At 36.6% G+C, this 13,877-nt stretch overlaps 1 protein-coding gene across 1 annotated transcript in view; it reads left to right on the top strand.

Annotated features, from left to right (window-relative positions):
* Nucleotides 1–13,877, top strand: part of LOC106874869 (calcineurin-binding protein cabin-1) — a 39,671-nt gene that overhangs the window by 3,405 nt on the left and 22,389 nt on the right. The window contains exons 2-18 of the mRNA XM_052971504.1: nt 567–653; nt 1,039–1,152; nt 2,174–2,311; nt 3,140–3,241; nt 3,813–3,891; nt 4,862–4,991; nt 5,124–5,172; nt 5,892–5,992; nt 6,518–6,584; nt 7,698–7,950; nt 8,820–8,935; nt 9,060–9,142; nt 9,403–9,470; nt 10,558–10,708; nt 11,485–11,562; nt 12,358–12,397; nt 13,377–13,520. Coding sequence (XP_052827464.1) covers nt 567–653; nt 1,039–1,152; nt 2,174–2,311; nt 3,140–3,241; nt 3,813–3,891; nt 4,862–4,991; nt 5,124–5,172; nt 5,892–5,992; nt 6,518–6,584; nt 7,698–7,950; nt 8,820–8,935; nt 9,060–9,142; nt 9,403–9,470; nt 10,558–10,708; nt 11,485–11,562; nt 12,358–12,397; nt 13,377–13,520 — 1,800 coding nt within the window. The remainder of the gene's footprint in view (nt 1–566; nt 654–1,038; nt 1,153–2,173; nt 2,312–3,139; nt 3,242–3,812; nt 3,892–4,861; nt 4,992–5,123; nt 5,173–5,891; nt 5,993–6,517; nt 6,585–7,697; nt 7,951–8,819; nt 8,936–9,059; nt 9,143–9,402; nt 9,471–10,557; nt 10,709–11,484; nt 11,563–12,357; nt 12,398–13,376; nt 13,521–13,877) is intronic.

The following is a 13,877-nucleotide window of genomic DNA, read 5'->3' as shown; positions in this document are numbered from 1 at the left end:
ATATATATATATATATATATATATATATATATATATATAGTTGAAATTTACAGAAAAACAAAAGATGAAGACAGGTGTATTAATTTAACACTAGGGAAGGTGAGAAAGTTTTTAACGTTTCGAGCCTACGCTCTTCAACAGAAAGGAACACGGGAATAAACAGAGAAAGAATAAAAATGTGTGTGTTTGTCTCTCCCCCCCACATCGCTTGACAATCGATGCTGGTGTTTATGTCTCCATCATAAAATTTTAAGGGAAATTAGTTAGTGAGAATAACAGACCACCAAACTAACTAGCTTGCAGTCTTTTGTTCTATGTTCTTAGTTGAACCCCTTAGCATTTAAACCAGCCACACCCACCCCAAGTATTCTACCTGTTTTATGTTCAAACTAGCCAGATTTGGCCTTTCATACCAACCCTATAAAGTGCTGGTTGTATTGAGTCATAAAATTTTGTAATGACCCTTTTCCTACCAAATTAAGCCTTGTACTTATTCAAAAGAAATAAATAATTATAAAGTTTTTTTCTCTCTCTTTTTCTTTTTCTTCCATACCTCTTCTTTTTAGATTCGAATATCAGCATTAAATGACCACGAAAGTGGCGACTCGGATGACTCGTCCGATGACATACTTTCAGTTACAAAAGAGGCTCAGGTAAGTCTATTTCCATTTTAATGATTGTGAGAGAAAAGAAGCTGAGTTGCACATGTCTTGAGGAAGCTGGGCTTCAGAGCAAGACATTTGACATCTGTGTGCTGAAGAATGGCTACAATACAATAATGAGTTGATGATACAGTATAGGTAAAAATATTTTTGTAGAGATTGAGTTACCAATGCTAGAAGTGTACAAAGGAAAATATTGGAGTGATATTTAAACATCTTGTTAATGTTGATATTGATAATGCTAATATTGATAATAGATAAAGTCTTGATATATTCCATATTGTTTCTCAATACTTGTCTTGCAGTTTTTTCTTTTGTTGTTTCTGAAAACCATTCTGCCTGTAAATTTTATTTGTATTTTTCAAATTACTTGTAGGAATCTGAAGCTTATACTGTATACAATCAAGCTCTTAACCTTCAAATAGAAGGTGATTTTGATAAAGCAGAAGAAACCTTTGAGGACCTCTTAGAACAAGACTTTCTGTTGGAGGTATGGAAACTTCTTTAGAAACAGACGTTTTTACTACCTTACATTTAGGTGACATGTTGATAAATTTCATCTCCAGTCATCATCAGCTGTTTTATATCTGTGTGTACATCATAACAAAGTGAACTTGAACTAGGAACTTACATTTCATCTAGGAATGTCATTTGATGACAGTCGGATCATACTGATTGGAACATAGAGTACATAGATGTAAATATGAAAAAGCAATAAGTACCATCATGCATGGGTTGTTGCCAGTGCTGCCTGACTGGCTCCCCGTGCCGGTGGCACATAAAAAGCACCATCTGAACATGGTCGATACCAGCCCCACTGCCCCAACAGGCTCCTGTGCCAGTAGCACATAAAAAGCACCATCTGAACGTGGCCGATGCCAGTGCCGCCTGACTGGCTCCCATGCCAGTGGCACGTAAAAAAGCACCCACTACACTCTCGGAGTAGTTGGTGTTAGGAAGGGCATCCAGCTGTAGAAACATTGCCAGATCAGATTGGAGCCTGGTGCGGCCTCCTGGCTTGCCAGTCCCCAGTTAAACCATCCAACCCATGCCAGCATGGAAAACAGATGTTAAACAATAATGATGATCTCTAAAGATGAGGTCCGAAACATTGTGTCATAGGCTACATAACATTTTTTTGTATGATTAACCTTTAAGAATTCAAAATAGCTAAAATATTCTGCTTCTTCTAGGTTTAAACTGTCCGGATCCAACATTTCACACCGACCCTACAATGTCATTCTAAAAATAAACAATCACATCATTGAAATTTCAAAGCTATAAGATAAACACATGATTAATTCAAGACAATGTGACTAAATAAGCATTTCATTTGACCGAGCAATCTGAATACTAAAGGATAAAATGTTTTAGAATATGGCACATTCGGTTCATATGTAACAATAACATGAATGGAGGGAGGGAGAAGGTTGACAGGGCAGAGCCCTTCGTGAACCAGCATTACCAATATGGTTGGAAATGATATTTTAGTATAAAATGTTATATTTCAGGCAAACAGGATAGTAGATGAAGAGGGTGATAATCCTGTTCACCCTGGGCTTCAGATGCTTTATTCAACCTACAAAAACTTAGCTGCCATGGCTCACAGACGCAATGATACTCACAGAGCTATCCAATATTTTCTGAAGGTAATTATTATATTTCCTTTATAAAATGTTTCCATTTTGAAAATACTGCCATTTAAATGACTATAGTTACGTTTTCTTTTACTTGATGGAAAGGTCTTTGTCAGCTTCGATAATTTAATTTTCACTCCACTGAAAAAAAAAAACCTGGTGACATTTTTACTTGTGTAAGAAACTAATATTTATAAACAATATGAGAGGTTGCTATGTGGATCCCTTGTATGCTAGAAATAGACATCAAACTGTCTTAACCACTAAATCTGTGTTCTCAACTTAGTAAGACGCTAGATGTTTACAAGCTAGACAAATGAAAAGGAATAAGCACAACACTTAATTCCATAGCTTAAGGTTTCGACAGGAACAATTCAATAATTGTCTGTGTGTCCTCAGTGAAATCGGTGCTGACACAACAATGGAACTGGCTACCACCCGTCTCCGTGAGAGGATACAAATGCATAGAGTTCCAATATCATGTCTTTTAACTTCGATTCAAACGCCCTTGTACTAGCGCTCTAAGCCTGAAAATAATTGCAATGAATGATCTTCAGCAGTGAATCAACTGGCGAGAGAACACAAATATTTGAAATTAAATAATAAGAATAGAAATTAATATTATTAAACAATATTATTAAATCATATCAATTTCAATTAGCGGTCAGCATACTTAAAAATGTCCGAGGACCGTGAATTCTATTTAAATATAAACAATATGAGAGGTCGCTATATGGATCCCTTGTATGCTAAAAATAGAAGTCTAACTGTCTTACCACTAATATTTAGTTATTTGAGTTTATTACATTTGTGTTTATAATTCCGTAATTTTTATTCCAGGCTGTAACAATTGATGAAACTGAAGTAACAGTTTGGTATAAAATTGGCCTCATTGCTCTTGAAATTCATAACTATCAACTGGCAGCTTACTCTTTTCAGCAGGTTTGTCCCCCCGCCTTCTCGCTCTCCTAAATTATATAAAAAAACAAAAATTCCTATTCTGTTTTTTATCTTTTCAAATATTTTAAGACTTAGCATAAGATACAATTTTTCAATTTTTTAAAATTCTGTAATATTAATAAATTTCATAGGTGCATGTGTGATTAAGAATTGCTTCCCAACCATATGGTTTCAGGTTCAGTCCTGCTGTGTGGCACTTTGGGCAAGTATCTTTTATTGTATCCCCAGGCCAACCAAAGCCTTGTGAGTGGATTTGGTAGACAGAAACTAAAGCCACCCTGTCATTTGTGTGTAATGTTTGTGTCTCTTTGTCTTGACATTGTGTGAATATTCTAAATGAATGTCATTTCCAATATTCTGCAAAAACATGTCTGGCCATGGGAAAATATTACCTTTTTTTGGGAAATAGGTACAGGTTGGTGATGAAAAAGGCATCTGGTTGCATAAAATCTGCCTCAGTAAATTTCATCCAACCCATACAAGCATAGAAAAGTAGACATTAAAATGATGATGATGATGAATACTAATAAATCTCTTTTTTTTCAAAATTTAGGGTCTTAATTGCAACAAAAACCATTGGCCATGCATGGACCACCTGATCACATCCCTCTATGTATTGAATGATTATTGGAGTAAGTATTTGTTTGTGTTTTTTTAATCATATTTAGAGAAATTTGATATTTTTTGTGTTTCCATTAAAATTCTTACTCTGGATGTTCTTATGAAATTTGCTTCATAACCACATGATTCTGGGTTCAGTCCCACTGCATGGTTCCTTGGGCAAGTGTCTTCTATTATAGCCTGAGACTGACCAAAGCCTTGTGAGTGGATTTGAAAGATGGAAACTGAAAGAAGCCCATCACACACACAAGCGTGTGTGTGTCTTTTTGTCTCCCACCACATCTTGATTTACAGTGTTTTTGTGTTTGCATCTTTGTAACTTGGCAGTTCAGCAAAAGAGCCCAATAAAACAAGTAGCAGGCTTAAAATTTTTTTTTTTTTTAATGAAGAACTGAGGTCAATTCATTCAGCTAAAAATTCTTCTAGGTGGCACCCCAGTATCTCAATTCCCCAAACTCCTGCTCTAACTAATCACTTCAGGTCTATGTACAAAACACTGCAATGCTTTCTCCAGTCTTTGCCTTGTTTGTCCTTCTATCTTCTGACCCTTGGCATAAAGCCACCTGCCCCTCCTCTAATACTTTCCCCTTCCACCCTAAGTGGGAGTTTTCCCTCCTTTCCTCTTTTCCCTGTCCTTTTTATGTCTTACAAGTTACTTAGCAACGTCACAAGAGTTGGTGCCACATAAAAAGGAGCCAGTATACACTGTGAAGTAGTTGGCATTTGGAAGGGCATCCAGCTGTGGAAACCATTCCAGAGCTGACACTAGAACTTGGCACAGTCCTGCGGCTCTCTGAATCCTTTGAAACTGTCCAACCCATGCCAGCATGGAAGACGGATGCTATATGATGATGATGATGATGATGATGACTTGACATTTCTCTAGAACTCTCTCTAAGATGACAGGAAACTTATTATTATTATGCCCCATTATCCACTGCAAGGACCACAAACATTACCAGTCAATTTCTCTCTTTGCAGCTTGTCTGAAATATATTGGGTCTGCTCTTGAAAAAGATGCAGAATACATGAAAGCAATTTCTTTTCGAGATCAAATATTTTCAGAACAACCTTCTTTGCGAATGGAGTCCAAGATGTTCTTTGCTAACTGGTAAATATTCGATGTTTTGCAGCATTTTACTTTCTCTCTTAGCAACTCCACTATTGTCAGTGTTTTGTTTGTTCCCTCTTTTTTTTTTTTTTTTTTTTTTGCCTGATTTAAATTCTAAAATGTATTCTTCAGTGATCCTCTGGTGCTGATGACTCATGCTGACAAAGAAGAAAAGAATGAGGTGAGGAACAGGCATTATTAGTTTGTTTTCATTCTTTTATGTTTTTAATAATTATTATTAAGAAAGATGGTGTGTTTACGTCCCTATAACTTAGCAGTTCAGCAAAAGAGACCATTAGAATAAATACTAGATTTACAAAGAACAAGTCCTAGGGTCGATTTCTTCGACTAAAGGCGGTGCTCCAGCTTGGCCACAATCAAATGACTGAAGCAAATAAAAGAATAAAAACTCAATATTATTAGCAAGATACCCAAACACTGGCACAGGCATGGCTGTGTGGTTAAAAAGCCCGCTTTGCAAGCTCATGGTTTTGGGTTCGATCCCACTGCATGGCATCTCAGGCAAGTGTTTTTTACTATAACTGTGGGCCAATTAATGATTTGTGAGTGGATTTGGTTGACAGAAACTGCATGGAAGCTCATTATATGTGTATTTGTTACCCTCCCCCATTGCTTGTTAGTTGGTGTTGGTTTGATTATGTCGCTGTAACTTAGCAGTTTGGCAAAAGACACTGATAGTATAAGCACCAAGCTTAAAAAGAGAATTAAGTACTGAGGTTGATTTGTTTGACTAAACTGTTCCAAAATGGTCCCCTAGCATGACTGCTCTCCAATGATTGAAACAAGTAAAAGATGAAAGATTGAAAATGTTTTTTTTTTTGTGAAGTTGTAATAAATAAAACCAAAAAAAATCTTCATTGAAATATTGTGTATTTCCAGTACATAAACGAAGCTCTGGAAATGAGGAAGATTCGTCGGGAATTAGCTTATGTTCCACCACCATCTCCACTCACTCTCCCAAAACCTATTCTAGAATATAGGTAAGTATTGACACCATGTCACCTCTTCACCATTATCCTCTTTCTTTTCCAACTGAGTAACCATGTGTCTCCTCTACAGCCAGACACCTGCTTCTGTCTCTCTCTATCATACTTTAACCTCTCATCACTTGGCATTAAGCCACTGCTCTCAATACAACCCTGCCCCCACTAAAACTTGGAGTTCCATTTTACTGTTCTAATTATACATATTAATTATCAGTCTTATTTTGTCTGTTATATATTCCATGAGGTTCTCTAGTTCCATTACATTAGGTAAACTTTCATATTGTATATATATATATATATATATATATATATATATATCCCAGTAGGTCTAACATCAACTACCCTGACAGTTCATTCAGTTCTTAGTTATTGTAATCGGTTAGTCCACTTTCAGTCACATGGGGGTGTTCAGGATTCTCCCATTAACACAAACCTAAATCAAAAAACTCATCATTTGTATCATTATGTCGTGGACTTAATAATAGTTTTTCGCTGATCATTATTAACCTTTAATTTCAGTTGGAAATGTGTCGGGGAATGTCTTTTAGCTTTGTATGATGAAATAGTCCACAGTGAACCACGAAAGGTATGTCTGAACTGATTTCAATTTTTACATAAACCAGTAAAACCAGATTGTTCTTGTCCCTGACTAATTCAGTAAATTCATCCTTTTGAAATTACATTATTGAACTTCATTGAGAATCCATGAATATTTGCATTCTTTTTTTTTTAGAAATTCTTTTTCCTAAATATGTATTGTTACATAATTCCTAAAAGTTTTATAAGTTTTTTTTTGTTTTGTGTTTTTTCTATGCTTCTGGAAAAATACTTCCAGCAAATTGAAATTATAAAATTAGTATTTACATGCTGTGATTGAGAAGACCCGGTAACTAAAGTGAGATCGCAGCCATGCATGTCCGGCCCAGTTAAGAGTACCCCTGATGCGTTATGCAATATGATATGCTTGAGACAACCTGTTGAGTCAAGTAAAACCAATATCATAGCTGTGGCCAGTGCCCCCTGACTGGCTCCTGTGCCAGTGGCACGTAAAATGCACCATCCAAACGTGGTCAATCCCAGGTCCGCCTGACTGGCTCCCTGTGCTGGTGGCACATAAAAAGCACCATCTGAATGTGGCCAATTCCAGTACCCCCCTGACTGGCCCCCGTGCCAGTGGCACGTAAAAAGCACTATCCAAATGTGATTGAATCCAGGCCCACCTGACTGGCTCCTGTACCAGTGGACACGTAAAAAGCACCCACTGCACACTCACAGTGTTTAGCATTAGGAAGGGCATCCAGCTGTAGAAACATTGCCAGATCAGATTGGACCCTGATGCAGCCGCTGGCTCTCCAGACCTCAGTCAAACCATCCAACCCATACCAGCATGGGAAATGGACGTTAAACAATGATGATGATTACGATTTAAAGATTTTGTAAGATGGCAAGCTAGTAGCATTTTGTCTGGCTTTATGTTCTGAGTTTAAATTCCACTGGAGCCAACTTCACTGTTCACCTTTTTCAGGTGTTCATAAAACAAGTACCATTTGAGTACTAGAGTCAATGCGATCGATGTACTCCCTTTCTTCAAGATCGCTGGCCTTGTACCAAAATTAGAATATTTAAAGATTTTTCAATATCAACAAAATTTCCCCTGTATCTAATTATTTGTTTTATTTTTGTTTTTTCTCTTTTTAAGAGTATGGGTCTTCATATAGATTTGACACCATATGTTAAAACCCCTAAACCTGCAAACGACAAAAATGTTGTTGAGGCACACGAGTCTAAAGTTCACAGTCCGAGTTCAAACCAAGAGGCACAGATGACTTCAGATGCTGGAGAGGGTGCAGCGGTGGCACCATCGTCTGAAGTTGCTGAAACGGCAGGGAATAGTGGCACATCCTCCTCTCCTACTGTACAGATGTCATCACCAAATCCCTCGGCAACAAACCGTAAGAATCTTCAGCTTTATTTCTTTCACTTCTAATTATTGGGACTATCATTTCAGTGTTTGAAATATTACTTCTACAGGAATCCAAGTTCAGTTGCACACCATTCTGTTCTCCTACTGGCGTACCTACACAAGTGCATGTGTCCTCCATCACCAGCCCTGACTTTGTTTTCTCAAGACTTCCAGAAAAATGGATGTTTTTGATAAAATTTTCCAGATATAGGTGCAGGAGTGGCTGTGTGGTAAGTAGCTTGCTTACCAACCACATGGTCCTGGGTTCAGTCCCACTGCATGGCACCTTGGGCAAGTGTCTTCTACTATAGCCTCGAGCCGACCAAAGCCTTGTGAGTGGATTTGGTAGACGGAAACTGGAAGAAGACCGTCGTATATATGTATGAATATATATATATATATATATATATATATATGTGTGTGTATGTATATATATATATATATATATATATATGTATGTGTCTGCTTGTGTGTCTGTTTGTCCTCCCCAGCATTGCTTGACAACCGATGCTGGTGTGTTTACATCCCCGTAACTTAGTGGTTTGGCAAAAAGAGACCGATAGAATAAGTACTAGGCTTACAAAGAATAAGCTCTGGGGTCGATTTGCTCAACTATAAAGGCGGTGCTCCAGCATGGCCACAGTGAATTGACTGAAACAAGTAAAAGAGTAAGAGTGAAGAGAGAGATATACTTAATTTGCTATATATTCCAAATATGTCGGAATTTGTTGTGAAAAAATGTTTCCCAGGGGTAGGGGGACAGTTTCAAAAATTCACGAGTCGACTTTGTTTCTTCATAACTTTCAGAATAATGAGTATCATGATTGATGATGATGATGTTCTTCCTTCTCTGTGTAGATACTCCTGAAGTTACAACAGCTATGGAAGTTGATGAAGCTGGGTCACGTAAGGTTCAGAAGCGAAAACGAAACACTGCTGTCGAAGAAGTGGCGTGTAAAAGACGATCCGCTCGTGTTGGTGTTTATTTCCTATTTCATTCTACTCTGCCTTGTAATATTTCTAATTTCTGGAATATCTAGCTATTTTTGTGTCTTGTCCTTATAAATTCAACCGTCTTTTATTTTCATTATTTGGCAGGTGCGTAATACCACCAGAAAAAAACAAGAGGAAAATGTAGATCTTGAAGACTTGCTCCTGAAATTTTTGCCATCCAGTTTATTGTAAATCTACTTTTAATTTTAATTTCTTTCTTAATATTTAAATTTTCATCCTTTCGGGGTCGATTAAATAAGTACCAGTTAATCACTGGGTCGATGTAATCAACGTAATCCCCTTGTTTGTCCCCTCTATGTTTAGCCCCTTGTGGGCAATAAAGAAATAAATATTAAATCTTTTTTTTTTATGTAAAATGTTTTTGCAATCACTTCCTTTGGGTTTTTTTTTATTATTTGATTTTTTTTTTTTTTTCTCTCACTTAAAGGGAAGCACGAGAGGAAGATGAAAGCAAAGCAAAAGAACAAAGTAGCCCTCAAGGTGTTTCATCTGCTGGTAATTTTTTTAATTTCTTATGTCTGAAAAAAAAAACAAACCTTAAAATTATTGAAATGTCATATTTACCTGTGTGTAAGTCTTTCCTTCATATACTTCCTCATTATTTTTCATTAGATTTTTAGTTTGCACCCAGTCCACGCTGTAAAGTGGTTGGTAATTGGAAGGGCATCCAGCTGTAAAAACCTTGCCAAAACTGACCTCACCTGTGCTTATGCCACATAAAAAGCACTCAGTCCACTCTGCTGAGTGTTTGGTGTTAGGAAGGGCATCCTGCTGTAAAATCTTGCCAAAACAGTCACATAAGTCTGGTGCAGGCTTCTGCCTGGCTGGCTCTTGTGAAACCGTCCCACCCATGCTAGCATGGAACACGGACGTTAAACGATGATGAATGTATACCTAGGGTTTTCAGATCTTATCCTTTTTCAAAGAACACTTGCAAGAGGATTTGTGAACAACTCTATATAGGATTGAGACATTCATTAATTGATGTTCTTAATGCCTGCAATATTTATCCGCAGTTAGGTGAACTTGGCCATTCTACCTATTCTAACATGGAAAAAAAAAATAGATGCAAACTAAAAAGAGTGGTGGATGGTAGAATTGGTAGAACAGCAGACAAAATGTCTTGCACTGTTTAATTATGTCACTCTACATTCTGAGTTCAAATCTATGACTGAGTTAACCCAAACACTTTATATGCCAATATGAAAGAAAGGCGAATCAGTTACCTGGGTTGGGATCAGAGCACAAACGTCACCATCATCATTTAATGTCTGCATTCCATGCTGCCATAGGTTGGGTGGTTCAACAAGATTCGATTGGCCTGAAGGCTATGTTGGTCTCCAGTGTCTGCTTTTGCAAATTTTCTACAGCTAGTTGCCTTTCCTAATGACCAACCACTATATAGAGTCTAGTGGATGCTTTTTTTTTTTGTGACACAAGCACTAGTAGAGTCACCTAGTAACTTGCAAGGCAAGACTCCTTCACAGAATTGGTTGGCGGGTGCAATATTGAAAGTTGTGTACCAAATAAATAATATGAAATATATTCAGATAAATGAACACAAGAAATTTGTTTTTTCTAGCTGGTAGCAGTGAATCATCTACCCCACTAGTTTTTGAGACTGAGGAGCAGCTTGTAAAGAAATTTTTGGAAGATTGTTTGGAAAATGGTGGAATCATTGATCTTATGGGTACATATTTAGTTCAATTAGCAGATGTAGGACATTTAAAATGGTAAGGAATTGTTTGCATTATTATTTCAACTCCCTATACTTTTCTGTATACAATGACTTCAAATAAACCTTTGTATACTAAGCCTTAAATTTCTATTTCCTTGCATTAATTTATTATGCTAATTCTTTAGCTAATTTGTTATGCTAGTTTATTACACTAATTCTTTAGCAAAGACTAGGTTGAAAGAAATTGATTCAATAGGCATGGCTGTGTGGTTAAGAAGTTTGCTTCTCAGTCACATGGATCCTGGTTCAATCCTGCACTGTCAAGGACAGTAGCTGAATTGTTAGAACATCAAATGGGATGTCTTGTAATGTCTGTTCTGGTTCCTTACATGCTGTGTTCATACGACCCTTAGAGATTCACATCCAGGGCTAATGATTCAACCACTATGGTGCAATCATCATCAACATCTTCAACAACAACCCCTGGACATATTTGATGGCATAAAAGACACACGGGCATATTAGACACCCCAATATCAGCAGTGCATATTCAGGGAATAAAGTTTTTAGTGCATTAAAATCTGTAATATAGGCCCCAGTTTGCATAAATAACCTGGGGGGATTTTTTATGAAACTTTGTGGGGCAGGGAGTGCATCTTTTATGCCCTCAAATACAGTAAACTATACTTAATAGAAGCTGATAAGGGAGAGGGTATCAAAGAAATACATTCAACTATTCCCTTGTTGACAGATTCCAATGACATTCAAAAGGTTTATCTGAAAACTATGTATTTTGATTCATATAAATTATTCTTTTATTCTGATGAACAGGTCTGATGAATTAGTAGACATATTCTTAAAAGTATATTCTGCTGTCAGGAAACACTTGAAATTACCTTCTTATTTATGGTAAGATATATTTTGATTGATTCCACCCGCCTCTTTTTTTTTTTTTTTTTTTACCTGAGCATCTAGTTGATCTGAGATGGGAAAAGCTAAAGAGAGATTATTTTCACTCTGTTCTTCATTTTGGAACCAGCCTTTTAACATTGAAGCTGCAAACAGCAAGGCATGTTAATAATTCTGAATGTATTGCTGTTATTGAAATCCTTGCGACAGAGACCTTTATGTTGTTAGTCACTTGTCCTACAAGAAAAAGCAGCCAAATTACCTACAAATCACACCCATCTATATTATGTACGTAAAGGATGTTAGGGGGCAAAATAGTCCCTGAGATTTAAAAAAAATAAATAAATCAATAAATAAATAAACGAAGTAGCCATGACATTGGGCTCAACATTAACAACAATCACCAACTTTACTATCTGGCTGGGAAAAAGATTGCTGTTACTTCTACTACTACTACAACATAATTTTCTCTTTATGAGACTTGGACACCATAAAGGTCAACATGGTTGGCTCTGCTCCTGCTAACTCATCTATCATGAAATAGGATTGGTACTGGTTTTCAGCCAGACAATGACCATCAGAATAATGTGTTCTCATCAAATGCTTATGTAAACATTATTCCAGTGCCTCCATTTTGCAACCATTAGTGTTATAGATTTATCAAATAAATTCACGAACAAAATGTTTTACAATAACCTGAACATTTTTTTTTTTTTTTTTTTTTGCCTGGTTAAATATGAATTTTATTTTAAAGCCATTTTGTAATCTCTAAACTGATTATTTATATTCCTTTAGCCCTGAAGAACCCGAGGACTATGTTCTAGAAATGGGCAAAGTACGTTTTTTTTTTTTTAAATTATTTCATATTCTTGAGTAGATTTGTTTAGCAAGTGATTTGATCTGAGAATCTGTGTTGATAAAAAAAATCAAGTGGATTGTGACAATTGTTGTAGCTATGAAAAGAACAACTTTGACTTTCATCTCTCAAGTGTCCATGAAGTACCAGTTAAATACTGAGGTCAGATTTAACCAACTAACCCCACCTATCGAAATTTCAGGCTTCATACTTGTATTAAAAGCACTATTATAGACCTGCAAGAACCTTGACATCGCCTTCCTGTATACCGGTATAAATATTCGAAGCTTTTTAATGTAGTTGTTAATCCTTCACGATTTTTGTGTTAGTTTGTAGTAGAGTGAGCCCTTTTTAAATATGCTTGTCTGTTAATTGTTTTGAGCCTACAGTGATGATACCTCATCACTACTTATCTCGCTTTCCAGTTCCCCCACTCTTCTAAAAGTGTTGAATAGTCATGTAGCTTCTCTACAGCAAGAAACTGGTTCTGCTCCATCCCTTTTCTTTCACACTTTACCGTTCTCTACTCTTTATTCTCCTAACATAAAGTTGCCTGCCCCAGCTCTTTGAGGTTTATAGTCTTGCAAGCTGCATGGCAACTTTACTAGTGCTGGTGTCACATAAAAGCACCCGGTACACTCTGTGAAGTGGTTGGCATTTGGAAGGGCATCCAGCTGTAGAAACCATATCAAAGCAGACATTGGAGCACGATGCAGTACTTGGGCCCATCAGATCCTATCAAACTGTCCAACCTATGCCAGCGTGAAGCATGGACATTAAATTATGTTGATGATGTCACCATAAAGCTGAGAATCTTAATATAACGGACACAACGGGAGATGAAGGAGAGGATTATCTTGAGAGGAATTAAGAACATTTTAATTCAGTGATACAAAAGACATATCAACAATGTGAATTAGAATGGCATAATAAACACATTTTCTGCTTCTATTTTCAGATGGTGCTTGTATGGGCTGAACTCAAGTTAGATCAATGGCTGATGAAAAAAGCAAAAATCAAAGCTCCTATGAATTCTTCAAATAAGTATGTATATTTTCATCACCTCTTAATAACTACTTCTGAATTATATATACCTATATTATAGAGATAATTACTGGGTTATTTTTGTTTGTTTTTTTGCATTATTCTGTTTAAAATCTGTTTTGTTTATATGAACAAGCCTTTTGTTTACAAAGGTTGCACAGCATGTTTTTGTGGTGCACTGCAAATAACAACACCCTTAGCAAAGCCATTGTTTACAGTCTGTTAACAGACACACACATGTAAATGAGGGAATTACAAGTTCTCTCTCTCTCACATACACATGGGGAAGCTTCTTTCAGTTTCTGTCTACTGAATCCACTTATGAGGTATCAATCAATGTTTTGTTTCACTTTATCATGTTTCTTTGTGTCCTGATTTTAATTTGCAACAGCTTTAAACGGGTTATTGGGGGGGG

This window comes from Octopus bimaculoides, chromosome 11, assembly GCF_001194135.2.
Source record: "Octopus bimaculoides isolate UCB-OBI-ISO-001 chromosome 11, ASM119413v2, whole genome shotgun sequence".
NCBI classification, from domain to species: Eukaryota; Metazoa; Mollusca; class Cephalopoda; order Octopoda; family Octopodidae; genus Octopus; species Octopus bimaculoides.
Note: the sequence above shows the minus strand (reverse complement) of the source record. Positions and strands in the feature narration are given on the sequence as shown.